At 44.0% G+C, this 27,069-nt stretch overlaps 2 protein-coding genes across 4 annotated transcripts in view; both read right to left on the bottom strand.

Annotated features, from left to right (window-relative positions):
- Window positions 1–3,110: 3,110 nt before the first annotated feature.
- JPT2 (Jupiter microtubule associated homolog 2) lies at window positions 3,111–12,533 on the bottom strand. The gene is made up of 5 exons (XM_042835385.1): window positions 12,429–12,533; window positions 8,897–9,045; window positions 8,292–8,434; window positions 6,309–6,354; window positions 3,111–5,558 (listed from the first exon to the last, which is right to left on the bottom strand). The coding sequence occupies exons 1-5, from the start codon at window positions 12,470–12,472 to the stop codon at window positions 5,374–5,376; spliced, it is 567 nt and encodes a 188-aa protein (XP_042691319.1). The 5' UTR covers window positions 12,473–12,533; the 3' UTR covers window positions 3,111–5,373.
- A 1,774-nt stretch (window positions 12,534–14,307) lies between these two features.
- CRAMP1 (cramped chromatin regulator homolog 1) overlaps window positions 14,308–27,069 on the bottom strand; it is a 43,454-nt gene continuing 30,692 nt past the window's right edge. For all 3 annotated transcript variants that reach the window (XM_042835379.1, XM_042835378.1, XM_042835377.1), the window contains 6 exons: window positions 26,299–26,477; window positions 25,673–25,753; window positions 21,872–22,106; window positions 21,443–21,607; window positions 20,615–20,760; window positions 14,308–18,856 (listed from right to left, as the gene is read on the bottom strand). In XM_042835379.1, the coding sequence (XP_042691313.1) occupies window positions 18,692–18,856; window positions 20,615–20,760; window positions 21,443–21,607; window positions 21,872–22,106; window positions 25,673–25,753; window positions 26,299–26,477 (971 nt within the window). In that variant the 3' untranslated portion in view covers window positions 14,308–18,691. The remainder of the gene's footprint in view (window positions 18,857–20,614; window positions 20,761–21,442; window positions 21,608–21,871; window positions 22,107–25,672; window positions 25,754–26,298; window positions 26,478–27,069) is intronic.

Here is a 27,069-nt window from a genome sequence, read left to right as displayed (position 1 = left end):
TTCACTATGGAAGCTCATAAACCTGCCAGTCCTTGTTTGTCATCCCATCATCTACTTCTGGTTACAACTTTACTCTCCTGCTTTGAGGAAGAGCTGTTCTTTCCATAGAACCTGCCCTTGGTTAATGGTTCTCATGTAGATGTAGCCCTGGAAGTTTTACTGCCTACCAGGTGTCATTGTGAAGCTTTCCTATGTATTTGTGCATTGCAGCATGTAACATGAGAACTTCTGCTGGTTAGTTTTTAATGGATACCACTGCAAAGATCCCTGCAAATGCTCTTAAAAACTATTATGAGCTTAAAAAGAAATAAAGGGTGGGAGCAACAGGGAATTCCTAGCAGCCCTGCTGCCCGTGAGCCCAGACCCATCTTTGGGTAGGACGACTCTACTAGAGCCTCTTACAGACAAACTGTTTCCAAAAGGCCATTCATGTCTTTCAGGTCAGACTTAAAAGGCTGAATCTGATGTAACTACAGTAAGGAGGCAGAGAACAAACAACAGTACCTGTGCTTCCTCACGTGAGTACATCAGCAGCTTCCTGTCACTCGTGTTTAACTGCTCCTTTCATCCATCACTCCAACGATGACAAGAAAGCTTTGCTTTGCCTGTATTCCTGCTTGTTTGACAGCAGCCACTGCAGTGTCAGAGCTCACTTCTGATAAACTTTTTCCAAAGTAATTAAATGGTTCTTTACATTCATTAAGCCTGCCACAAAAATGAGAGTGGCTTTCACAGGAGTCAATATGCTGTAATAAATGGAAAGTAACAACTCTGTTTGCATCTGTTGAATTTCTGTAGTGTTGCATTTACGTATGCAGGTAATTGAAAGTCCCCACTCCTTACCCTCTCTCTAGCCCAGGGCAACCCTGGAAATAGTATAATCAAATTCTTTTGGATAATGTTATTTGGCAGAACCTTTATTTGCATACAACACACTGGGTAGCAACTTTCACAACAAACTATGCAAAACTAGAAAGGGGACTTCAGGCAGCTCACGCTGAAGGTTTTTCACTCTTTTTGCCAGCACTACTCCACAGCACACTCCCAGAATCCAGCGCGTTGAACTCTTTGACACAGTGGAGCACACAGTTACATGCAGCAGCAGCTGAAGCAAAGCCATCATCTTCATGAACTGACAGGCACAACACCACGTTCCTGATACCCACCACTTTTGATAGACATTTCTATGCTTCTGTTATGCTTTAACACAAAGCATTAAGTGGCATACAGTATGTATCAGGGAGTATAATGGGAAGGATAATGAAAAGCTGCTTTTTAAAATCTATGTATACGTATGAGGGAAGAGATAGGATAGGAGTCCAGAATTAGAAGCAGGCTGGAGACAGGCTGATGGGTAAAGTGAATGAAAGCATTCTTGCAGTCAGCATTTCAAGTCAAGTCATTGACAGTCAGCATTTCAAGCTGCTTGAAGAAGAGGAGATTTGTGTTAACAACAGGCATTGCAACTTGAAAGAAGGGAAAGTCAGATTTGAGTGGATAATCTTCATTCGCAGCAGCAAAATAAAAAAAAAAAAAAAAATAGGGCTGTAAATTTAACACAGCATTTAAAAACCATTCTTTCTGCTCACTAACTACACTTTCAGGAAGGGGAGCAGGAACCCACACATCCACATAACCCACTGCCTGTTGGTTGGGGTCTGTTCATCAGTTTTTGGCCAGCAGTAAATCATTACTTTCTGTACAGATAAAAAGTAGTCACATGAAAGGTTTGTTATTGTCAGTCCCATAGTTTATGCTCCCATAAGTCAGTATCCTTCTGCTTTCTATAGCCAACACATCCTGGTTGTGACACTTCTTTATCTTTCAAGACAAACAAGTTAATGCAAAGCCCCTAGCCTCAGCATTCTAAACCTTCATCTTCCCCACAGCGATGCTACACAGGATGTCAGCAGAGCTTGAAGCACAAGTTAAATAACAGCCAATTCAGAGGACTTGAACAAACCAGCTGACTCCCGAACTACAGACACTTTGACAGGCAGGCATCAAGCAGTTCTCCATCACATGAGCACCAGGCAGCTGCGACAAACCAAAAAGCAGTAACGCGACTTCCTTCAGGCACAGTGCCTCAACTTTCTTCATCGAGAGCGAAAACCGTGGGTGTTGCTTATCAAAGGTCACGCAGTGATGCAAGAGAACAATATCAGAAGATGTTTAAAATGTAGTGCACAACAGTCAGCAGTCTTAACAGCAGAAAAACTGCACCGGTCTTGATTCAACATAAGACAAATTTGCATTTTCGTTCCACAACTGGACCAGTAACCTGGATAACAACCTATGCCAAGGGGGCTTCAAATCCTCAATTTAGGGGCAAAGTAATGAAGTTACGTGCAGAGATGTGAAATGAAACTGTTCTATAGTCTGCAGGGACAATCTCTTGTTACCAGTGCAACAAGCATTGCAACAAGGACATTCACAGGTTCTCACACGAAGATCCTATCCAAAGCATTGTGCATGCTTGAGAGAAGAGTTTTCAACTGTAAGTGGCAAATCTCTCAGTGCAGAATAGAGAAATGACTAGTAACAGGTGCTGAGTGAGAGGCTCTGCAGGGCATCACAGCTTGAAACTTAAGGCACAATGTCAGCAGACACCTCAGCTGACAAGCCACCACGTCCAACTCACCTGAACTAAAATTATGGTCACTCCATTCTCTTGGCAGAGATAACACGGCACAGGAGGGCAGTTTTACACTCACTGGAAAATGTAGGAACACAACTTCTTCACATAAAGAGAATCCTCTGCTTAGGGGGAGTTATTACACGGTACTACAAATACTTAAATATTAAAAATATTTGAATATTCAGACCAACACTGAAGAGCATAACAGCATTCCTGTATTGTGGAGAACATGAAATGTTATCTCCCTCCCCAAAAATAAGCCTAACTAGCCCACCCTCGCTGCATTCCTTAACTCCCCAGGGGTAAGAGATGCTTTCTCATGAGCAACCTCAGGCAGGGTCACATCTCCAAAGCTTTACACTACTGAAGGCCCAGGAACTTTGTGCAACTTCTCCAATTTCAGATAAAATTCAGTGTTATTTGGCGAGGCCACCAATTAGTTTATAAGAGCACACATCTACAGCACACAGTAAAGTAGCAAAATACAGAGGTTTATTGACAAGTGCATGATTCATCATTTGATTTCAAATCATTTCTGTGGCAGAGAAAGGCTCTCAACAGGTTCACTTGAAGAACTGGAGGCACGGTTTAGACAGCAAACAAAAAAACCATGAAAACAAACTAACCAATGTAAAGGCCCAGTCTGAAGTCTGTTTAAAAGACAGGCACTGTAGCCAATGCACTAAGAGATGACAGACCTAAGCTCAGTATTAGAGACAACGTCAACTGTACCAGATCTTTCAATGCAGAAAGCAGCTTCTGGTTGAGGTTGTTTTTGTTTTTTAATTTAGTAACCTCTTAAAATCTTGTCAGGTATGGACCAAGGTTTTGAAACAGAAGTGACTGAAGCTCAGCCAGAGGCATAGCAGCACAGACTTGAGAAAAGCTGCTAACAAATACATGTTTGGAAGTAGCATAAATGCAATATAAGGCTTAAGTTAGAATCCTTGTGCTGTTCTTCAAGGGAGCCAAACAACAGAGAGCCCCAAATCCACGTGAAAGACACAGAAGCTTTGGAACTCCTACTTTCCACATTATTTAGATCCTTCACATTGCCCCATATATTTCACTTTCACAATCTGAAAAGGCAACTAAGTCTTCAAACAGTCATCCATCACTTCTGACAAACTAAGCAGAGCAGACTTTAAACAGAACAGACTAATAAGCACCATAATCAAGAGTGTTTTTAGCACCTGACCCAGAAAGTTCCCTCTAAACAGCAGCGACTTTCAGGGAACCTGGGCTAGAACAGCAGTGGATATATGCAGATAAGGCCACTTGTTCTTTGGTGTACCTGAACAACTCCTGTTTTCAAATGTCAAATTTAAAAAGTCACTACTAAATACACTGGACTGTCTAAGCACTTAACGCTGACATTCAAATACAAAAGCTCTGAATATGACCAGGAGCCCATTCAGAGAAACAACGGTGGGAGCAACCCCCCCTCCCCCCATCCTCTTGTTCAATAAATGCACATTTTCCAAACATGACTTAAGAAAGCCAGCATAAACAAAAGGGCTGTATTGTCTTTGCTTCTCCAACTAGGATAGTCTACAGTATGACTCAAAACAACTACAATCATGGTTTGGGAAGAATTCAAATAGCTTTCTTCCTTAGCAACAAAAATCCGAGGCAGTCAAAGGCAAACGCGAGGCTGACGGAAGACGAGAGGATTCACTAACAGAGTCAGCACAGGCAACGAAAAATGCACTGTGGTGAAGACAGCATAACAGTCCTGGTTTCCACAGCATACAAAAGTGAAAAACCATTGCAGAAACTAAGGCATTTCTATACGGGTTGGGTTATCAAAGCCAGCTGGCTAGACATCTCAGCATATTTTCTACAGTAACTGCAGATCACATGTTGTTTCTGTTCAAAGAGTGCTATGAAGCAACTGCTTGCACTCACATCTTTTCCATAAAGTGTGCAAGCACTCAACCATGATACTTTCATTTAAAGACTTCTAGAAGCACCTACATGAAATGGTACACTGGACTGGTGTTATCATTTAGCTAGAGCTACTCATAGTAATCAGCAGATTACTGAAGGCAGAAGAAAGGCCAGAATGCTCTGGGGAGGGGAAAAAAATAAATCAAGATATCTATTAACATATGGTGATTATGAGAGTATAAAAGAGACCTTCAGCATGTTTTGCACTCATATCAGCAATCACATGCTGTGAAGCAAGAAAGGCAAGAGAACCAAAGACTAAAGTCTCTCAAGAACACGGCAGCACTAGTTGTTCCAGTGGAACTATTTACATTAAAGTGACTGCAAGTCAACTCACACTGTGAAGCTGTCTCCCACTGCCAAGAAAAAAACTCAGCCTACCTGCTCTGCTTCAAAATATTCCAGATGTGACCTCCAGGTCTCTACCCATTCACAACGTCTTACATGTTGACCATACAAAGAAGCCTAGTTCCACCAGCATGTCCTGAGCCACTCGCTAGCCCAATGAACTCTCCACAAAGTAGCACTGCTCTTTCACAAAGTTACACTAATGTTCCCCTCCACCACCCACCTAAGCAGTCCCTTACTCCTGTCTTCCACAAGGCATCCCTTCCCTCCCTCAGCCCTCCCTCCCCAGATCACCAGATTTCTTTTCCACACGCTTTAGCACAACCCTCATCCATCAGCCTAAGGATCTATCCACAAACAATACCCTGAAAACTGACCTTGCAACCACAGACCAGACTTTCTGTGCAGACTCCGTTAGCGAAAGTGAACAGATGACCCTAATAGAATGCAATGCTAGATTTTCCACCCGGGGGATTGAGAACTTTGTTGTGTGAGCGTGGCCTCGGCCCTAATCTGGGCTCATGATTGTCTATCTTGGGTTCTGGCTCCTTGCATCGCTCCTCCTTGCCCACATCTTTTTTCTCGCCACCATCTTGCAGCTGTGGTTTGTTATTTTCTGCAGCTGAATAAAAAGAAAAAAAAGGATCAGACCAACTTGCACACTGTAGTGAATGAAGCACTTTTTGTATGTGTCATCCTGAGAAAATTCTTTCCAATGTCTCCCATCCACAGCACACCAAGGACATGGTTTATACCTATTCATTTTTACTGAAGGAAACAGATACCAGGAAAGAATTTCACTTTTGTAGTAGTTTCCTTCCTTAAGCAGTCTCTCTAGGAAAGATATGTAGGCTAAGCAATGTACCTTCAGAATTATTTTGGCACTTTCAGGCAATTAAGAGATGCAACATACCAAGCAATTCTGTCATATCAAGCTTGAAAACCATGCACTCATCATTCCTTAACTATAATTAGCAGAGCAACAGCACATTTTGTCAGTCAGTTATTTGTTGTTCACTGCTAGAGGATGCCTAGATTACACACTTGTAGGAGATGGCAAAGGAGAAAGAAAGAATCTTGTAGGGTGTTTCATAAATATGCAGATGTATCTCTATCTACAGTACCAATACAGCACCAAGCGAAGTAGATACTCACACTGCACACACTATCAAGACTCACGCATGTGCTGTTCTCCTCAATAAGAGGAAGAGGACAACTTCCCTGAAGTCATGACTCAGTTTCTGACTGAGAAGGAAATCCCCTCTGCAATATTACGCTAACCTCTGGTGTTAGACTTGTGTTGTTAAGAGGAAGCACAAGAAGCCACCCCTCACAGCACACATTCTCGAAAACAACAGTTTCTCTTGCTGACCTTCTGGCTTCTTTGGTGTTTCATCTTCCTTCAAGACGATGTGATCCTGCAATGAAACCAAAAGCAACCTCAGTATACCACTGTTCTCAAACAGTACCTCAAACAGAACAGAATCTTCAGGAGGCTTTGCTTTGTTTCTGACCAAAGTTCACTTGTTTATCGTGGTAACAGCCGATAGCCGCAGACACTGCGCACAGCCCTTCATCCCCCCACCTCTGTGTAATCCCAAAAGCACTACTAGAATTAAACTCTCAAAGTTAACTTCTACATTACGTTCAGGTGCACATCTCAGACAATTCACTGAAACAAGGGAAAACATTACATTAACTCTTCAGATGCTTAAAACCTGCTGACAGACAGCTCAGCCCAAAAGCCAAGAATTGCCCCTGTTCACTGCAGGGACATTAGAATAGATGGCCTTTAAGGGTCTCTTCCAACTCAAACAATTCTATGATTCCAGTCACCACATCTGAAAATACCTAATATCACTTCAGAGAAGTCAATTCTTAACCCAGAGCAGCTGGAACACAAGCAGCCCTGCAGCACTCACACCAATAAGCAGCAGCTCCTGATGTAGGTAGGCATCAACAGCGACCCAAACAGGACAGTAATTACAGGCTTTTGAGACCATTTCCCAGTAACATTAATTGATCATCAGAAACACACAACAATACTTGAGAAAAGTTTCCCTTTTATCCTCACCCACAAAAGCTCATTTGTTACAATCCTTGCAAGTTGCAATCTCCTGTATTTCCCATCATACCAATGCTGTAGCAAAACTCATAGGAGTTTCCAAAGGTCCATCCTCCATTTAGACAGGAATTCATGAGAATTAAAATGTCACATTTAAAAAAAGCTGAGAGGAGTCATAGAGCAGCCCCACAAAGGGTACAGAGGAACACAAAGCACCTTCCTACTCCGGCAGCACTACTCCCAACACAGCCTAGATTCCACAGCCTTTCTTTTCTTCCTCCCTTGTCACCCAATGCCTCCCAAATAAACTAGAGATCTCACATCAAAAGTTAGCTAAGAGCCCACAACCAGCACCTCCAAATTTAATGGGGAAAGTAGAGAAAATTAAATTGGTGCAATCTTTCCTTCCTAAGGTTCCAGGAAAAATGAGACTGCTCCTACATTCCCATCATAAGGAGTGTCAGCTGCACGGCAGGTACCTGACATATCAGAACCACTGAAACACAGCAATCACTCCTTCAAGAGTACCAGCTGACAGGAAAGCAGCAGTCGTTAACCCAAACACAGGGCATTTGAACACAAAAGCTGAATATAATTTGCAATGTTTCCTTTTTTTTTATTTAATTTTTCAAAACCAGATTTGGTTGCAAGCACAAGCCTCTCCAACTGTTCCATATTGCAGCTTTCAGAGCAACAAACAATAACTGATGTACCAAGACATGCATTCATCTGACCTCACAGAACCACGGCAGATCTGGCACTCAAAGCTGACCTGCAGTTTTCTCATGTTGGTCACTTAAGCTTAATCTCCTGCTGGAGTTCTTTCACACTGAATGCAGACGCGTGTATTTGGGAGAGGCAAAGAGGACAGCAAGGTCACTGCAGCTCACTGACATTCACTGGTTTGCCAGAGCGGGTGTCAACATCACCTCTGCCAAATTGCAGAATAAAGAGAAAAATCTCCTACCCTTCTTAAAAGATCTCTCAGCTGCGTGCCATGAGAGCTCCAGCCAAACCTCACCTAAAACCAAATGATTCAGAAGCACTTTTTTCTTAACACAGTTATTAACAGCAATTAACAGTTGTATCACAAACTGGAAACACCCTGAGAACCAACACACCACAGATAAACTATAAAAAGAGATTAGGGCACTAAGTGTCTAATTTGAAGTTACCCCATGCATCATTTAGGTTTGTCACCTCAAGAACAGGCACTGCTGTATGGCTGAGCAGACACCAGGGTGACTCTGAGCTGCCAGCTCCTTGCTCCAGTGAGAGCCAAACCAGTACCTTAGGCTTGTTTGGGTGTGCTCGCACAACGTTGGTAGAGACTGGAGAGCCAAAGATATCACTTGTCTTCCCACCAGGTGGATTCATACGTGGGCGAGGCTGAGCAGTACCAGAATCCTCAAAAATACCACTTTCTTTTCCCCCTGAAAAACAGTTGGTTTTGTTTTTTTTCCACGACTTAGTTTTACCAAGCTATTAAAAAAAAGTAACAATTCAAAGACTTCTGGAACCTTACTAGCTAGAGACTGATTTTCTCTTACCTGAAGATACTGTTTGAAATCCTTTGTTACAAGGATTCAATAGAGATCTCAGATTCCCAGCTGTACTCATGGCAGCTAGCTGACAACAGAGCTCTAGAATAGAATCAGCTTCCTTTCATCACTTCCTAGGCCTCAGCTCAGAAAGAATTAGCCTTGATGTGCTAAAAAGCCTATGAATATGTAAGTCACTGAAATATTCATACCTTCATGCATGAGAATAGATCTAGAGCTCAGGCCCACTCATGCTGTGAAAACATGACATCAGACAACAGCATTCCACAGCACAAACCCAGCTCTGCTCTGCAATTCAGAGCCCAGCCATGCTGTGGGAGTGGCTGCCCTTACCTGGAGGGTTTGTTCTTTTCGGAAGATTCTGTGGTTCTTCTGATGCTCCAAAGATATTGGAGGCCATTCGGTGCGGCTTGCTGGAAGAAGAAACTTCTTCTGCACTTCCGAAGAGATTACTGGACCCTCCTCCAGGGGGCTTCAGTACCCTGCAGCACGGGAGGAGGGAAGCAAGAGATGAATGCCTGTTTGGAAACGTATTTGACGCCCTCCTCCACATTCTCCCTTGTATGCCATCATTAATTACTCTGATTTGAATTTACTTCAGACAAATCCGAGTCCATGAAATATCTACTTTTCAGCAGATGTCCCGATAAAATATTCTCAGGTTTCACATAAGCACTGCCCACCTCCTCGGCTGTTACCTGAAATGGTCCCAGCAGTGGCACCAGAGCAAACTGCTGTGCTGCCAGACACAAATGGGATGAAGACACAAACCAGGGTCAGAAATTTTCTCTCGAAAATAAGCCCTTGATTACAGCCCTGGACTTTCTGCTGAGCTTCATTTATTGACTTTGCATCTCATGCGGTTCAAGCGAATTTTTACAAGTAAAAGTTAGACAAATAGAGTCAGACATCATGCTGAAAATGTTCTAGTTTCAGCCATCAGGTGTGACATGAAGTGCTGCAGAGTTGACAACAGGAAGGAAGATGCAAGAAGATAAATTTTCAGTAGTTGATGCAAAACTATCGAGACCAAAGATCTACACTACAGGTATAGCAAATAGACTCTATTAAAATTGAAGATTATATTAGAAATATATTGACTTATTGAAATCTACCAGAAGTCATGCTTGCCATTAAATAAACCTACAGCTACTTACAATGCCCTGTTGAACACTTTATCCTGTCCTGAAGGAGAACAGAACCATTACCTGGGAGCAGTGCAAGTGGAATTGACTGGAAAATCCACAGAAAAAGCAATGCAGCACCAAGGCAAGCATTGAAACCCACCTTCACACTTGTATCTACTTGATCAATTACCTGCAATCTTAGTGGCTGAGCAAAACTAGCAGCTCAATCACACCTCTTCTAATCCAAACACCTGACCTGTAGCCTAACAAACCTTTCCCTTTATATAAAGAGGGCATAATAAATTACAGGATCTTTAGCACCACCCCTCTAGATGAAGAGAATTCAAATGTCAGTGAATTAATAATGCAATATAGCACAACACTCCATCATCTGCAGCAGAGGCCAGCCAGTGCAGGTCAGACATCAGCTGTAAGAAGGGGCTCCTCTCAGCCAACATCTTTTATTAGGATTTAATCCCACAGAAGCTGAGATATCAGGCTGCCCCATCAGGAAATGGGCTCTGTCAGCACATCAGGATGCAGAAAGCAGTTCTGCTCTCTTTGTGAGGAGGGAGACAGCAGTTCCCATTTTGGTCTGGGAGTAGTTTATAAAGTCAGAAGCAACCTCAGAAGGATCTTGTCTTTACTGGCCAATTCCAGCACTCCAGCCCTTAAGCTGGCTGGCTTCCACAAACCTCTTGAGTTTGAGGAAGCAAGTAAAAGCTGTGCAGACAGGACCCGAGCAGAAGCTGATGTACAGTTTAGTGTTCAACACGCTATGGATCCAACTGCACTACAGGCCTTCCACATACTTCAGAAGACCTAAAATTGCTATTAAAGCATACATCACAGGGGCAAGTTACACGTTCCATCATTCACAACAGTCTAGAAAATGTAAGAAGCACTTTCAGTACTTAAATTTGGGAGATGGAATGGACAAAAGGAACCAGAGCAAACAAGACAAGTTTGAGAAGGGGCTCTGCTTAAAGCAATAAGCCTGCTGCTACCCTCACAGAACTGGGGCGATTTCTGACTTCCAATCATTTCAGCTGTTTTTATGCATTTACTCCTATCTGAGCTCCAGCTGTACTAATCTGAGTATGCTACCACAGAGGCTGAAAGGAAGACAGAAGCACTTTAAGCAGATGGAAATTAAGCACCCCCAGTTAACTGGAAGTCTGTCAATTCATCTCAAGCAGCCAAACTACAAACCTACCCTGTATGTATAAAAGCCTCTACTAATTGCTTTGTTCTCTCCTAGCAGGCTTGAAGAATTTTAATCAGGTCTTGTGGGCTTTTTTTCAACGTTCAAACACTGAATTTGAACATTCTTTCCCACTTAAGCCTTTCAGCCAAGCTATGGAAGGAGCTCCAGGGCTTATCCATTACCTCAAGACTCTGTCTACCCACCCATATATTTATATAAATCACACACCTACAGTTACATACATCTGGAAGTTGAACACTGAAGCCCTACTGGTTCTCAGACAGTTCTATTAAAGAAGGTAAAAGAGAAGAGCTGCATTCCACACCAGAGACCGCCTCTATGCCAGTGAGCAGAAGGCAAACACCAAGGTGTGGATCAACGAGCTCTGAAGCAAAGATCGGAAAGCTGCTGGTCAGCTTCTGCTCGTGGGTCACTGCAGGCTCCTTGCTCACTGAACAGCTCACCTGTCCTACAAACAAACAGCAGGCTTCAGAGCACTCATGCTATTGCTCTGGAAGCCCTGCAGCACGCTGCAGTGATGCTGGTGGGGAGGAGGGCAGAACATGCAGCGCACTGTTGTGTTAGCAAGGCTAACAGTTAGGACAGCATTCAATATCTTCAGCACAGCAGTTTGGAAGCTGCTCACACACCAGATGAGAATCACAAAAATGACAAAAGGAGTGAAAAGCAACAGAAAGGATCGAACACCTCCTCCCATATGGGACAGCATGGACAAAGCAGCAAGGAGCGCTGAGAGCAGCCTTCGATATCTAAAGGGAGACCGTAAGAAAGAAGGGACAGACCCTTCGGCAGGGACTGCTGTGCCAGGACGAGGGAAAACGATTCCAAACTAAGAGAAGGAAGATTAGACACAGGAAGAAGTTTGTTACAACACGGGCAGTGAAGCAGTGGCACGGGGCGCCCAGAGAGGCAGCGAGCGCTGCTCCATCCCTGCAAACACCCGAGGTCAGCCTGCGGGGCTCTGAGCACCGGCGGAGCTGCAGGCGCCCCTGTTCATAGCAGGGGAGTGGGACCGGAGGGCTTTGAGGATCATTTCCGACGATTCTACGAACCGACCGCGATCCACGAGAGCAAATCTGGAGTAGCTCCGCGCCTCTCCCGGCGCCGGCCGCAAGGATCCTCGACCTGGAAGCGCCACGCAGCGAGCAGCTCAGGAGGATCTGATTTACCCACAGACAAAGCTCCGTTCAGAGCCCCGCGGCCGCTCAGGGCGGAGCCCGGCTACCCGCCACGCGGGACAAAGGCGGGCCGGGGAGCAGCGCCCAGCCCGCAGCCGCGGCGCGTTGCGGCTCCGCGAGGGAACAACGAACCCGCAGCCGCTTGCCCCGATGCGGAGCCGGAGCCCCGGGAGCCCCCGGAACGCGGCCTGACCCCCCCAGCCTCCGCCCCTCGGCGCCGCGCCCCGGCCGAAGCCCCCCGCGCGCCTCCGACCCGCGCCGAGCCCTGGAACCGAGGAGCCCGCACCGCCCCGCACCGCCCCGCGGCGCCCGACGGCCCCCAGCCACCTCACCTGGAGCTGGGCTTGGCCGCCTCGGCCTCGGGGCCCTGGAACATGATGCGAGAGCGCGAGCCGCACGGCGCTCCTCCTCGGCCGCCTAGGGAGCAAGTAGCGCCCCGCCCCACCCCGTGGTTGGTGATCGCAGCTGTCCATCAAGGCGAGCCGCCTATCGAAGCCGGCCCGCCCCTCCCGGGGTCCCGCCCACCCAGAGCGCCTCGCAGCTGGAGGGAAGCTTGAACGCGGCACGCGCCGGCGCCGGGCCCGGCCGGCTCCCATTGGCAGCTTCGCGAGTCAATCAGGGAACAACGGAGCGAAGAGGAAGGGCGGGGCGAGCAGGGGAGGAGATTTAAAGGGGCGGTGGGGGCCGAACGGCGTCGGGGGTTTTGTGTGGGTGAATGGGAACCGCGGAGTTGCTCAGGTTGGGAAAGACCTTAAAGATCATCGAGTCCAACCGCAACCCAACCATACGCCCTAACTCTCACAACCCATCCCTAAATCACGTCCCTGAGCACCACATCCAAATGGATTTTAAACACGTCCCTGGCAGCCTGTTCCTGTGCTAACCACCCTGTAAAGTCTTTCCTGATATCCAACCTAAACCTCCCCGGTGAAACTTGAGGCCATTTCCCCTCATCCTGTCACCAGTGAGAAGAGACCAACCCCGCTCTGCTGTTGTCACCTTTCAGGTATTGGAAGAGAGCAGCAAGGTCTCCCCTCAGCCTCCTCTTCTCCAGACCAAACAGCCCCAGTTCCTTCAGTCTCTCCCCATAGGCCATGTTCTCCAAGCCCTTCACAGCCTTGTTGCCTTTCTTTGGACCTGCTCCAGCACCTCCGTGTCCTTTCTGTACTGAGGTGCCCAAAACTGAACACAGTACCCGAAGTGAGGCCTCACGAGTGCTGAGTACAGGGCAGGATGACTGCCCTGGTCCTGCTCACCGCATCATTCCTGATCCAAGCCAGGATGCCATTGGCCTTCTTGGCCACCTGGGCACAGTGCTGGCTCACATTCAGCTGACTGTCCCTCAGCACACCAAGGTCATTTTCCCAAAGTTATCGGGAGGAGCTGAAGATTTTTCTTAGCTGGCAGCAGGAAGGAGCAGCTGAGCAGAGCTCACACAGGGCTGTGCCTTTCCAGCACATGGATGGGAGCTGAATCCTCACCTCAGAGAGGGAGAGGAAGCATGGGATGAGGCGGGGGGCATCGTGCTCCCCAAGATGTGCTTCAGTTCTTTTCACAGGACTACTCTCATGCTTTCCGATTGGCTGAAACGCGTATGCAAAAGGAATCACAAATGGGTAAAGTAGCATAGGCTAATTCAGGCTGAAAGGAACTTCAGGAGTCCTCCAGTTGCTGGAAGCAGGGCGAGCCTCCAGCAGCCTCCAAGAGCTCTGCTGAAGCTGCACAGCTGCTGGTGATCCCTTCAGTGCCTGGTGGCGGGTTTCCTCCAGAGTTACGTGTACAAATGCAACAGCACAACACCTCCATGCCCCAGCTCCTGCTCATCTGTCGTTAGTGAAGATGTATGGGGTGTGTTTGGGTGGGGGAAGAATCAAAATAGAGTCCCCCCCTCAATCCTTGTTAGTGGTGACCAGTGTCCTGCACAGGGAGTCAGGACAGAGAAAGCTCTGGTTTGACTTATTTCTGATGTTAACAATATGGAAAGTACTACAGCCCCTAATCAGAACGTTCCCCATCATGACAATCCAGGGAATTCTGGGAGATATGAATGGTAATTATTCACATTGAAAACAGGTTAAATGAGAAATCTGATAGGCCATGAACTGCAATGAACACACTGGACATGAGTTAGACCAAGTATTAGTATGTATTTATGCACAAGAATAAAAACAGCTTTACAAGTTGAATTGGAAATTTAAACAGAGGAAGTTTAACAGGTTTTGTATATTATATTAAATAACCAAAACACCTTTTTCCAAAATTGGTAAAGAATAAATAATATAATTTACATTATGGTACAAAAAAATAATCAGTAAGGACAAGCATTCTGCTTTATACATACACTATATAGGTATATTTATAATCTATAAAACAAATTCACATCTCAAACAAGCCAGAAACCTTAGATGATATGGCTTAACTATTATTAAAAGAAACAGCATTAAATTCTGCTGCCAGAACCATAAGCTCTAAAGCAGTTATCATGTTTCAATAATTAATGATAACTTATCGCCGTAGTGCTTGCCAAGGTTTCACTTAGTTAACATTTACAAATTGTTTTGAAATTAAGAGATTCAAAGGTTTGAAAAAGTTTAAAAAAAAAAAAAAAAAAAAAAGTGCAGTACTTTCCTTTATAAATGCATCCAAAGTTTGAGAGTAAAAACCAAAATGCAACTTAATCTCCACTCCGGGATCTGAGTCAGTACATGAGATGGTTCGTAAGTTCAGATTTGATCCAGGCTACTTAATTTAAAAATATAAACAGGGGTGTCAAGGAAGGCCTAACAAAGCCATACTAAAAACAATTAGTATTCCTATGCTTAGTAGATTTAGTGATAAAGGCTAAACTAACTGCGTGGCTAAGCGGGGTGCAGCACCCAGAAGAAGGAGCTCTGCCAGCACACAGCAGCTGATTCTCTGGGTGCAGAACTGCTTTTCACCCAGGCTGTTACGACAGCAAATACCTGGCTGAGCCACTCAGTGCTTCTGCGTTGTACATACAGTCACTAAACCAGCATGGGGCAAACCTAGCAGAGGTTTACAAGTAGAACTAGTAAAAAACTAAAGCCTTACAGCAATTAATACCAGAACTGGAGGTTCTTAGCGTCCGTTTGTCCTCTTCAACTGTCCCAAGTGCAGCAGGCAGCTATTAAGCTAGCAAAGTTATGTTTCATTTGAACAATCCTACCCAAACGTCAGCACAGCTTGCTCGTATGTTTGCTTAAGATAAGCTGGCATTGTTACAAACACAAATCCTCTTACTTCTGCCAGGGAAGCTGCAAAAATTAAAACTGAAACAAAAAAGTTTTGGCTTTTAGCAGTATGTATGTGCACACACACATGTACATCCACATCCACCCACCAGCTTTTCCCTTAGGCACAAATTGAAGACCGTTGGTATGTAAAGCACATCCACAGAGAATACAGAAATAAGTCAGAAGTGTGTCTAAGTGACTCTTCATATGGTAAGGTAACGAGTTCCGCATCAATTCAAAATTACCACTATTACTTAAGTTACTGCCAAGTTTTTCCCTGATAAAGCTTTATTGTCCTGAAAGAGTTGTTATTAAAATGCTGTTTGCGGAGCACTGCACTTCTGAAGTCAGAAGCCAAATATGGAAGGCAGGAGTCTTTAGGAACTTCAGTCCAAAAAGACAGGACCACGCCGAGAGATTCTGGTGAAAGAAAGGATGCCAAACTCCGTTCTGTCATCAGAATTTTTCAGAGGCTGATGCTAAACACATTTCTAACCATAGAAGTGTTGGTGCTGAACTGACTTCTGTCATTTCCACTCTGTTATTACTCAGTGGTCCAAGTCTACTTGCAAGGGTCCAGCATGTTAAGATGTTCTGATCTCAAAGCACCATTAGAAATAGCCACTGTGTTAACATTCATTCTTTTTCCTCTATGGCAACTGAATGGGCTGAGAAGGGACAGCCTGACAGCTCCCTGCATCAGGAGGCAGAAACTCTTCACAGAGCTTGATGAAACGCTCTGCCTTGTGGTGCAGCGACACTGGCACCACTTCTAGGCAATCTAAGAGTCAAAATTAGCACGGTATCCACCTAACCAGTGGCATGGGTTGAGAAGATGCAATGTCTGTCAAGCTATCCACATATGTTACAGACCACCAAGCAGGTCTTTCACAATGCTGAAGTTCAGCTTTTTGTTACAGTACTTGCTTGGAATACATCACATCTCCTCCTGCACGTCCTGTAATCCAGTCCCAGCTACAAGAGGAGCCCTCTGCTTCTGTCCTGCAAGGCTGAAGGGTTTTTGGAGGTACAGCATGTACGATAACCAGCACTACTAACATATGAAGCCAAAGCCAAATGGAGACACTCTGGTAAGACTGAATCAAAATATAGCTCGACTTTCAGCAAAACTTCACACATTTTGGAGGAGTGACCCGAGATTCATAGATATTCTCTTCATAACAAGGATGAATGCTCAGAATCACAATCCTCAGCACTCATTCTTCGTTTGAGATTTCAAATGCCAATTTATGTAATTTCCTGATCATCGCATCACCATTCTCAAACAACACTCCCTAAGGATAATGACAGAAATAAAGAGCAAGGAACGTCCCACATGACCCAGCACAGAAAGTTAGCTCACAAGTATGAAATTCTCAGTTTTTCTAGTCGTGACCATCTTCCTGCTACTAATACAAGCCTGACTCCCTGCTGGGAACAACTGCTGATGCTAACGTGGTTTTTACACAGGTGCATAGTTCCTATGCCAGAGAATGTAGCAATCTTATGTGGTGTCTTGGAATGTCATATAAATCTCATGGCTTTTTGACTGACATCAGTAAAGTCGCTCTGGGCTGCACAAAAGGTGCCTCAAAACTCGTCACGTTTTCCCTAAACGATAAGAGCATAAGGCAAACTATGGAGCAGTAAACCAAAATCTGTGCGAGCAGGGTAAAATGGGAAAACAGCAAATGCCACCAGTGCATCATGAGCAAGGTTACAAGCAGAAAGTCTCAGTCAAATGCCTTGTAAAAGCATCTAAAGGCAGGCAGGCAGAATTCCATCCACCGAGTATAGTGCAAGTTGGGAAAGTGAACCCCTGATAAATGCCTAAGAAATGGGGAAGTTTTGTTTATTTAGTAACAATATAAAGTTGAGGTTTATATAGGACTGTCCCCTCAGAAAATTTCAGAGAGACTTAAAACAGCCAGAGGACTGGAGAACAGACAAGTGCTAAACAAAGGGGCATAGAAAGGTACTCTCTCTCTAAACTGGCAGGAAAGGAAATAGGAAAAGTCTCCTGAGTTATAAAGGTAGAATTGAAGTAAAAACCAACTGCAAAAAAAGTAACTTTAGATTCCTTTCAACCAGCTGGAATCAGGATCTGGGTCTTTCAGATATTGAAAGACTATCATTAAATGCATAGGGATTTAGCAGAGGGAGTTCCAGATCCATCAGTGCCTGGGAGCAACGGTAAAGAAAAATGATGCCCTGAGGTACTGCAGAGCACCTGGAATTCATAGAACAAGGAGCAGCTAAGGGATTAAGACAGGACCTGACACCTTTTCTCTTCATGACACAAGACAGATTTCAACAGCTCGAGCATTAAAGTATTTTTTATCTATAGATTACATTACTCTTTCCTATTTCCTCTCCTGGAAAAATTCTCAGCGCTTGCTTTTCTTTTTTTTTTTTTTGCTTTTTTTTTTTTGCTTTTTTTTTTGAGAAAGATAGCAATATATACAGGTTTCCAGCACAGCCAAAACTAATGACAAAGCTTTCATAGTGATAAACTCTTTTGCAGTGTTTCCTGACATGAAAAGCGACTGTTCCTCACGGAAAGTGGAAAAGCACTTTCCAACCCCTGGGGTGAACTGTGAACGTGGTGAAGAATCTCAAAGGTGAAGAACGTGAGTGCAGTCAGAAGGATGACTGAGATGTGTGAAGGGCTTTAAAACTAGAGTAAACTCCCCAGGGATCCATGCAATCTGGGAGAAGGGTAAAGCAGAGCTCCCCTACAAAACAAGAAAGCAGGCATGGGCCCCTGCTGGAATGGTCAGAGAAAGACAGGCAGAGAAACATAAAGGTCTACGAAGCATCAGAGAGTTGCAGCATCTTTGAAGAGAGTGCAACACATTTCAGTTTGCCTGCATTCACACACAGAGTGCCAACCAGGACACGTCAAGACGCAAAACGTTTTTTATACCTACCCACCCCCTTCATTCTCCACAGCTCCAGTGTGGAATCCAAATCATGGTTATTTTGAGAACTATGCATGTAGGGGAGCTTCTGGCAATACTCTTTCCTGCTTGAGCTTCTTGCCTCGGCCATTCCAAAGTACAAGTCCAGGACTGTCTCACAAACCTGCCATCTTATATCACTGATGCAGGGGACACACTATTTCCTGTAATATCATTCCACATTTTCTTGTTCCCAGTATATTGCACATTCCAGGACCTGCAAGCAATTCTTCAGACCTTTGAAGACTACGCTTCTTTTTCAGAAAGAAGTGCACCAAGACAGGGACAACTGAGCGTCTGCAATCTGCTCTTGCCATGATCCAGCACTGCAAGCTCCAACTTAAGCTGAACAGTCTACACCAGCCTGCTGGTCTCAAACACTCACTGGGAGAGATCCCCAATAGGGGGACCACCACCTCCTCCATCAAACAGAATTTCCCTGCGGGTTGGCTCAGGTATGGATAGTTCCTGGGCAAGGTCATTAAAACGAGATATGTAATCAATGCTGTTTTCATTCATCATGCAAGCCAACTGGGAATCCACCACCTGTAAGAGACATGACAGAAGAGTTACATGTCAGTGGAAATTTCACAGAATTGAAGGGCAAGGGAGGACCTGTGATCACCTTGTCCAACTCCCCTGCTCAAACCAGGCCAACAAGAACAGGCTGCCCAGGATCACATCCAGTCAGGTTCTGAGTATCTCCATAGGTGGAGGCTCCGTTACCTCCCAAGCAACCCGTTCCAGTTTCTGACGACCCATAGCAAAGGAGTTTTCTAATGTTTACATGGTCTTTCATGCGTTTCAGTTTTTGCCCACTGTTTCTTGTCTTTCATTCTCAGCCTCCCCTCACATGAAAGATGCTCGTCTCACTTCTGAGTTAGAGAATAGCTCTTAAGTGTGGTTAAATGTAAGCCTCTCAAAAAAAGAAAAAGGCTCTGAACGAGCCTTACCTGCACATCCTTAATTCAGCATGAAGCTGTACCACCAAAGGTGTTGTGCAAAAGCTGTATATATATATTGCATTCTATTTAATACCTGCATTTTTTGTAAATAAAACTTGATTCTGCAGGACACTTAATAATAGGCCTTACAGAATCCTCTCATCATTAAAGCTATTTTTAATGACACCTGCTTCCTCTAAAGACTCCCATACAAACCTGCATCTGCCACAACAGCAACAAAACACTGCAGCAGCTTTGGCGTGCCTAAAATTTTGACTTAACCCATTTTCCTCTGAAAGCAGTTTGTAAGATCAAGGGCTGCACTGTCACTTCAAAACCACAAAGAAACTAAAGGCATGCATGCTAATCAACATGCATACTCTACAGATTCTCAGTTTGCAGAATCTTTGCATTTACACCAGGAAATGGAGCTGTGCATAGACTCTGACGCTCAAAGAAACACTGGACCAACATTAGCTTCCTGCAGCTTCTGGTTACAAAGTTTATATACAATTTCTTTATCCAAATCCAATAGAGGAATGACATTTTCCTTCCCTTGAGACAAGCACTCATGAAGTTACTCTGTACACGTTGTTACACCAAATCAGTGACTGTAAATCATATGTTAATTAAGATTGGAAAGGACCTGAAGAAATGTCAACAGACTGCTCAAAGCAGGGTCACCTAGGAGGACAGATCACCTTATCTGGGGTTTTACCCTCATTAGTCCTGAGAAGTTCTCAAGGCAGAAATTGCACAACCTCTCTGGGTGACCTGTTCCACTGCCTATTTATCCTCAGGGTGATAAAGCTTTCCTTTATAGCTTCTGTAGTCAGAGTCTACCTCTACCTCCTCAAACCAAATGTAATTCCACCAATAGAGAGGATAACTACATTTTTGGTAACTCAGCATTAGCCATTTCATGCTTCTTCTTTCTGGGCCTATTTGTTTTTTTCTACCAGTCCTCCAATTGTAACGTAGGTGCACCAATATTTAATCCTTCTCTAATCCTTTGTCTTTTCAACTCCTGTTCTATGAAGTAGGACACACAAAACAGAAGAATAAAGGGAGGATTAAAACTCCCTCTGCCAAAACAAAGCTATACCCAACAAGGCAAATATGAGCTCTTCCAGCAAAAAGAGCCTGTGTCAAAGTTATCCAAAGCAGTTCCACACAACAGCTCTCACCTGAGACCATTTTGCATCATCCACTGAAGACTGTAAACTTATTTTCTTAAGCTACAGAACAGATATTACAGCATCTTTGTCTTAAGTGCCTCAGGAAGATATGATGGACAAAAAGCAGTAACAGTGTGCTAAAAAAGGAAGCCAAACCAGCTGGATGCGATTTGATTACATACCTCTGCTACGTCTGCCAGAGAGCGCGATACAAAAGAGTCCCGTGAGTTCCCATCCAGAAGGCTAGGTCCCAGCAGGGAGGTGCCACTGGCAGTCCCAACAGGAGTTGGCAACATCTTCCGTCCCTTCTCAGGGGATATGAAACTTGCTAAAAAGAACAGGCACATCAGTAAGACACTGCACAGAAAAGTTTGCCACAACGAGGACAAAGACAAGGAAACTACAAACGAAGGATGACTGTCTCCTCTATCTCCTATAATTATATGTTGCCAGTATGAACACCATCAGCAAAGTGCAGGCTCATTAAGTTTAACTAAAAAAAAAAACAAAAAAAACCACACAAACAAAAAACCCCAGGGCGAGCAAACAAAAAAACCACCTTCCCCCAATAAATAAACTCAATGATCTCATCTCTGAAGCTAGGCTCACCAAGCACACAGCAAAGCCTATTTTCCAGCAGCAGAGCCAAGGGCACCTTTTCATTTTGGCAGAACATCCAAATGTCTCAACCAGCTGATGAGTCAGGCCCCAAGCAGACTCCAAAGAAGTACCAATGAATTATTCACCCAAAGGTATGGGCTTCAATTTAGCAACAGGATTGTTTTAGAACAGATTTGCAAAGGGAAAGAAAATGCATCCAAGGCAAAAAGAACAACAAAAAAAACCCCAAAAACAACAACAAAAAAACAAAACAGTAAGGGAAAAATTCCACAAGTGTCTTAACTATTTTCCAAAGGATCACTTTCAATAAACAGAGGATTTTTCTGTTTTTTGTTTTTTTTCTTTCTTTCTTTTTGTACACATGCATTTCCTCATATACCAACACTCACAAAATAAGCTGCTGAGAGACGAGTCTGTGGAGTCATTGGGGTACCACTGAGGGTCGTGGCTGGGAGAGGCAATCCAGTTCTGCTGAGGGCTACTGGATGGGGACGGAAGACTTTTGGAGCTGTCACTGCCATTCAGCTTTGCAGGAGAAAGAGAAACCCCTTCACCTGTAAGCCAATGTGAAGAGTCACTGGTTCAGTCAATGTGGTGAAGTCACAGAACACCACAGCAATTTACATGAAAAACAACAAGAAACCACCTACACACATCAGAAAAGACAGGTCAGCCACGCAACGGGTTTTCAAAACACATCTTTGAAAAGTTCAAAAACAGCTTCCCAAAAATTTCTGCTGACGTGCAAGATGACAAGGATTTTTTTTAATCTTTGTTTTTAACGCTAACAAGACGACCTTAGCTAAACTCAGACTTACTGTATTGACCAGAGCTTATAGCTATTTCAATGATAGAATCACTGATTTGAGTGGCAGGTTCTCCTTGAGAAAGTACATCTTCAGGTGGTCCAGGCAGAGAAATATCCAGGAGAGCAGAAACATTGGGAGGAGAGAGCCGGGTACTGGAAGCCTCTAGTGAAGGAAGCGGAGGAGTGGAAAGACCATTTTGGAGGGGAGTCTTGGACAGCTCTGACAGGGAAAGGACTGACGTGCCCTGTTACAAGAAGCAGAGTGCAGTGTTCATGAATTTATGGCAGTCCTACATACATCTCTGAAAAAAAACCCAACAACTTAGCTTCTAAACAACAGAATAAAATGATGGAGTTTAAAAGATAGAACAATAACTTAATATATTCTTAACACTTCTTTTAATGATCAAAAATGCCTCAAAATATTCTTCTCACTTAGCTACAGAAGATTGTTTCCGTATTTTGGATATCCACTCATAAGTACAACTCACATTCTTTATATAAAAAAAGATATCTGCAAGCACAAGCAAATGTTTCTCAGCCCATAACCTACCAAGTCATCAGAAAAATATTGGTCGGTAACATTCCAAAGAACATTTAATACATCTACAAAACAGAAATAAGCACTGAACTATAATAATACAATTATTTTCTAGGACCTGCAGGATAGTTTTTAAGAATTAAGTATTACATTTGCCTTCGTACAGACTAAAAAAAGCCCTGTAGCTGCCTAATGATTATGAAGATTTTAAAAGCCTATCTCCTTACAGCCAGACTTGCCAAAACAAAATCTTCTTTTGTAAGCAATCTTGGTTCTAGTGCCCCTTAGCACAACTGTTTGTGTTTTTTTCTGATGTACATCAGAAAATGAGTAATGTTTTGAAAACCCAACTGGTATTACCAGTTACATACCCGTGTTCCCAGGTAATTGCATACCATTAATAGAGTCTTGTGGGAAGTGCCAAGTCCTGCACCTGGGCAGGAACAAACCATGCACCAATATATGCTAAGGGCTCACCAGCAGGAAAGCAGCTCTCCAGAGAAGGACGTGGTTTTCTGGTAGAAACCAAGCTGAGCATGAGGCAGCAATATGCCCTCACCACAAGGAAGGCTAATGGCATTCTGGGCTGCATTAGGAAAAGCACCGACAGCACATCAAGGAAGGAGTTCCTTCCCTTCAGCACTGGTGAGGTCGCACCTGAAGTGCTGCATCTACTTTTGGACTCCTCATTAAAAACTGAGACACAAATATATGAAAGAGAGTCCAGAGAAAGAAGTGGAGCATCTTATAAACATCCTTCCCCTACAGGAAAGCCAGGGAGGGACTTCCACAAGGGCATGCAGTAACCGGACAAGGGGAAATGGTTTTAAACTGGAAGAGGGTAAATTTAGATACGAGAAAGAAATTCTGAAGGTGAAGGTGGTGAAATGCTGAAACAGGTTGCCCAGCAAGGTTGTGATGCCTCTCTCTGGAAACACTCAAAGCCAGGCCAGGTGGGGCTGTGAGCAACCTGGGCTACAGGGAGGCATCCCTGGCTATGGGGGATTGGAACTGGATGATCTTACAGGTCCCTTCCAAGTCAAATCATTCTATGATTCTATAATCTTTCTATGATCTCTCCTACATGGAAAGGATAAGAGAGCTGGGACTCCAGCTCAGAGAAGAGAAGGCTCAGGGGGAATAATATTAACATACATAAATGCCTGAAGGGAGGGTGCAAAGAGATCAGAATCATGCACTCTTCAGTGCTGCTCAGTGACAGGACAAGAGGCAAAGGGCATAAACTGAAGCACAGAGACTTCATCTGAATATCAGAAAGCACTCCTTTACTGTGAATGATGACTGAGCACTGGCACTGGCTTTTCAGAAAGGCCGCTGAGATACTCATCCTTAGAGATCATCAAAAGTCACCTGGACGTCCTGCTCTAAATGGCCCAAGCAGAGCAGGGGGAATCTGGACAATGTGACCTCCAGAGGTCCCTTCCAACCTCAACCACTTCGTGATTCTGTAATATACAGAGTGATTCTGAGAAAAGGAACCAGAACCTAAGACCTCATTCACCACAGATATACCTTAGTAGGTTCATATCCCCAGCATAAATATATATATTAAAAATATATATTTTAAAAATAAAATATATAAATATAAATAGAAGTCTGAAGTAGAAGAGGTAGGAAGCTGGCATGGCTCAACAAGGACGTGCTGATCAAACTGAGGAAAAAGATGGAAAGTTACAGGCAGTGGAAGCAGGGATGGGTGGCCTGGGAAGAATAAAGAGATGCTGTCTGGACATGCAGACACAGGATTGGAATGAGGCACAGATGGAACTGAACAAGGGATATAAAAAACTACAAGGAGTTTTACATTATATTGGCCAGAAAGACAGAGGAGAGTGCACCCCTTCTTATAAATAACAAGGGAAAACTGGTTTCAGCAGTTATGGAGAGGGCTGAGGTACTCAGTGAGTTCTTTGCCTCAGTCTTTCTTCACTGGCAGTCAGGCTTCCCACACCACTCACATCCTGCAGTCTCAAGGTGAGGCCTGGGGGAGCAAAATCCCTCCCAGACTAAGAGCAAAACTAAGAGCAGAGGAAGTCTGAAACTGCCTCATGAGACTGAATGTGCACAAGTCTGTGGGACCAGATGACAAGCATCTCAGAGTTCTGGTTAAACTGCCTGATGTGGTTGCCAAGCTGCTCTCCATGCTATCTGTGAAGTCATGGCTGCCAGGTGAAGACTGAAAAATAAAGAAACATCACTCCCATTTTCAAGAAAGGGAGAAAGGAAGACTTGAGAAATGACAGGCTAATGAGCCTTACATCTGTGCCTGGGAGCAGGGAGCTGACTCTCCTGCTATGTTAAGGCACATGAGAGACAAGGAGGTGACCCAAGAGAGCTGGCACAGCTTCACGAAGCGCAGATCATGCCTGATCAATCTGGTGGCTTTCTGTGATGGGGTGACAGCACCAGTGGGCAAAGCAAAGGCAACTGCTGTCGTCTACCTGCACTTGTGCAAGGCCTTTGACATGGTCTCACATGACATCCTTATCTCTAAAGTGAGATGGATCTGAAGGGTGTGCTATTTGGTGGATAACGAATTGGTTGCACAGTGGCAGTGAAAGCGTTGTGGTCAATGGCTGGAGCTAAATGGGCTTTGAGGTCCTTTCCCACCTAAGCCCTTCTATGATTCTACATCCTGACAAATGTGCTTCCTTTCCTTTATACTTTTCAATTAATTTTTATCTTTATTTTTTTGCCTGTACCTGTCACAGGTCATGGATGTCACGGACCCACTGGAGAAGGAAGGTGGGGACAAGATGACAACACTCTTAGACAGCAAGTATGGCAGCACCTACCTTCTAAGTAACTACGCCTTATTGCATCCAGCATCAAGAAATGTGATTTTCTGAAGCGGATGCTGACACAACAATCATGTTTTTAGGCTTAATATTCCTCCCTTAGCAATGTACTCAAACAAGTATTCCTCTTTCAGCAAAGGACTGCTGAAATCTTTCTTTGTGGAGTCTAAAATACACATGTAATTTATTGCTGAGCAATCATAAACAAGTCAGACTCGTATATCCTTCAGAAGTTAGAGCCTGTCACATTTGCTTTGCATTTTTAGAGAATGGCCTCCAATTAAATTTAAACATTGTTTCTGAATTTCTTTAGATGCTAGATTTTCAACTCTACCAAACACTAATGATGGAATGCAACTATCTGAGAATAAGGGTATCTAGCTAGTAGGAGCAGCGGCGTTTTTAAAACATTACTCCTTTCACACAGCTGTTCTTTCAACACATACTCTACCTGAAAACCATCAGGAACTGTCTCCTGCTCGTGACGTGTTGGTAGGCTGATAAATGGAACTCGACACCCAGAGCCTGAGCCCTAAAAGGAATAACAGGAATCACATAGGTCACACTTTCACATAAGATAATGGAAATATAGCTAGGGAGATGAGAGAAGTGCACATCACCATTTATGCACATTCTTCCTACATACTCTGCCTTTCAAAATGGTCCATCAGCTCCCCAAGAACACGACAAGGACTGACATGCACCAAGGATCTCAGCAAAGGAAACCAGCAATGAGAAATCTGTTTTCATTCCAATTGCATCACAGAAATCCATGTTTTGTCCCCATATTTCTTTCTGAGTCACTGTCTCTTGAAATGCTACTGTTTCTTTTTATGCCCAGATTTTTGGATGGACAACTTGCACAGTGTCACAGATGAAGGCTACTCCATGGGACGGAAATCCATTCAATGCAATGGTGATTTTATCCTTCAGCCCCTGAACACGTGCCACGCAGCACAGCCTAGATTTGCCATGGTAAGTCATGTCTAATAGCAAGTTACAAGACATAGGTCACTGGAGACTCATCATTACTACAGCTTTTCACACAATGGAAGGGCAAACTCAAGAGACTCTGACCTCCACAGTGGTGATGGAGCTTCCATTCTGATGTGCCGTCGTCGACTCCTGCCCTGTTACCACTGTGGTCACTCTGTCTGGTGACAGTGGAGATACACCTGACAAACCATCTGCATCCAGGACAGGCACAGGGCTACCAGGGATAATACCAGCACTTTTAGCTGCCAAGTCAATAGCACCTTTGGTGAAACAAACAGAACAAAAAGACACACAAAAAAGACACGTTTCAGGTCTTTCCTTCACACAATTACCTTGTAGTGACACTCCTAAAAATAAATAAATTAGTTTTTTAAACATTGGCCAGTAAATGAAAACTTGATTCATGCAAAAAGAATGGTTACTATCTGATCATCTCTATCCATTTTTCCCTCATGATGTACAATGTTCATTTCAGCTGAACATTTACAATTTTTTGCTCTTCTCCTGTATGTTGTCAGGTATATCAAAACAGTTTGGTTCTCCCCTCTTTTTTTTTTTGTCCTGAAAATTATTACGTAGTTGGTTATGCATTTCCTAGAAATTTCCTATGGTTTAACAGAGGAGCCATAGAAACAATAGTTTTACTTTGTTACCTTGCCCCCAGCAGCAATTTAGTCTCAGTATATAAACTTAGGTTACTGCATGAACAACATCATCCAGATCTTTGAAAATCCATGTGTGTGAATGTCTTCCCATCACAGAGAGTTCTCTAAGCCTCTAAGAGGAACTCACTGCATTATGTCACTAGGCACTCTAGTTATAGGACCATCTTTTGTTACGAGGCAGTTGCTG

Source organism: Centrocercus urophasianus, unplaced genomic scaffold, assembly GCF_019232065.1.
Source record: "Centrocercus urophasianus isolate 14NV4802_14NV808 unplaced genomic scaffold, USGS_Curo_1.0 seq_51, whole genome shotgun sequence".
Taxonomy (NCBI): domain Eukaryota; kingdom Metazoa; phylum Chordata; class Aves; order Galliformes; family Phasianidae; genus Centrocercus; species Centrocercus urophasianus.
The sequence above is the reverse complement of the archived record's forward strand: the minus strand, read 5'-3'. Positions and strand labels throughout refer to the sequence as shown.

Excerpts from the sequence above, each read along its gene's own strand:
- JPT2 (XM_042835385.1), bottom strand. The coding sequence starts at position 12,472 with ATGTTCCAGGGCCCCGAGGCCGAGGCGGCCAAGCCCAGCTCCAG. Across the intron at positions 9,046-12,428 it reads GCGGCCAAGCCCAGCTCCAG|GGTACTGAAGCCCCCTGGAG; the intron begins GTGAGGTGGCTG and ends CCCGTGCTGCAG. Across the intron at positions 5,559-6,308 it reads AACACCAAAGAAGCCAGAAG|CTGCAGAAAATAACAAACCA; the intron begins GTCAGCAAGAGA and ends CTTTTTATTCAG.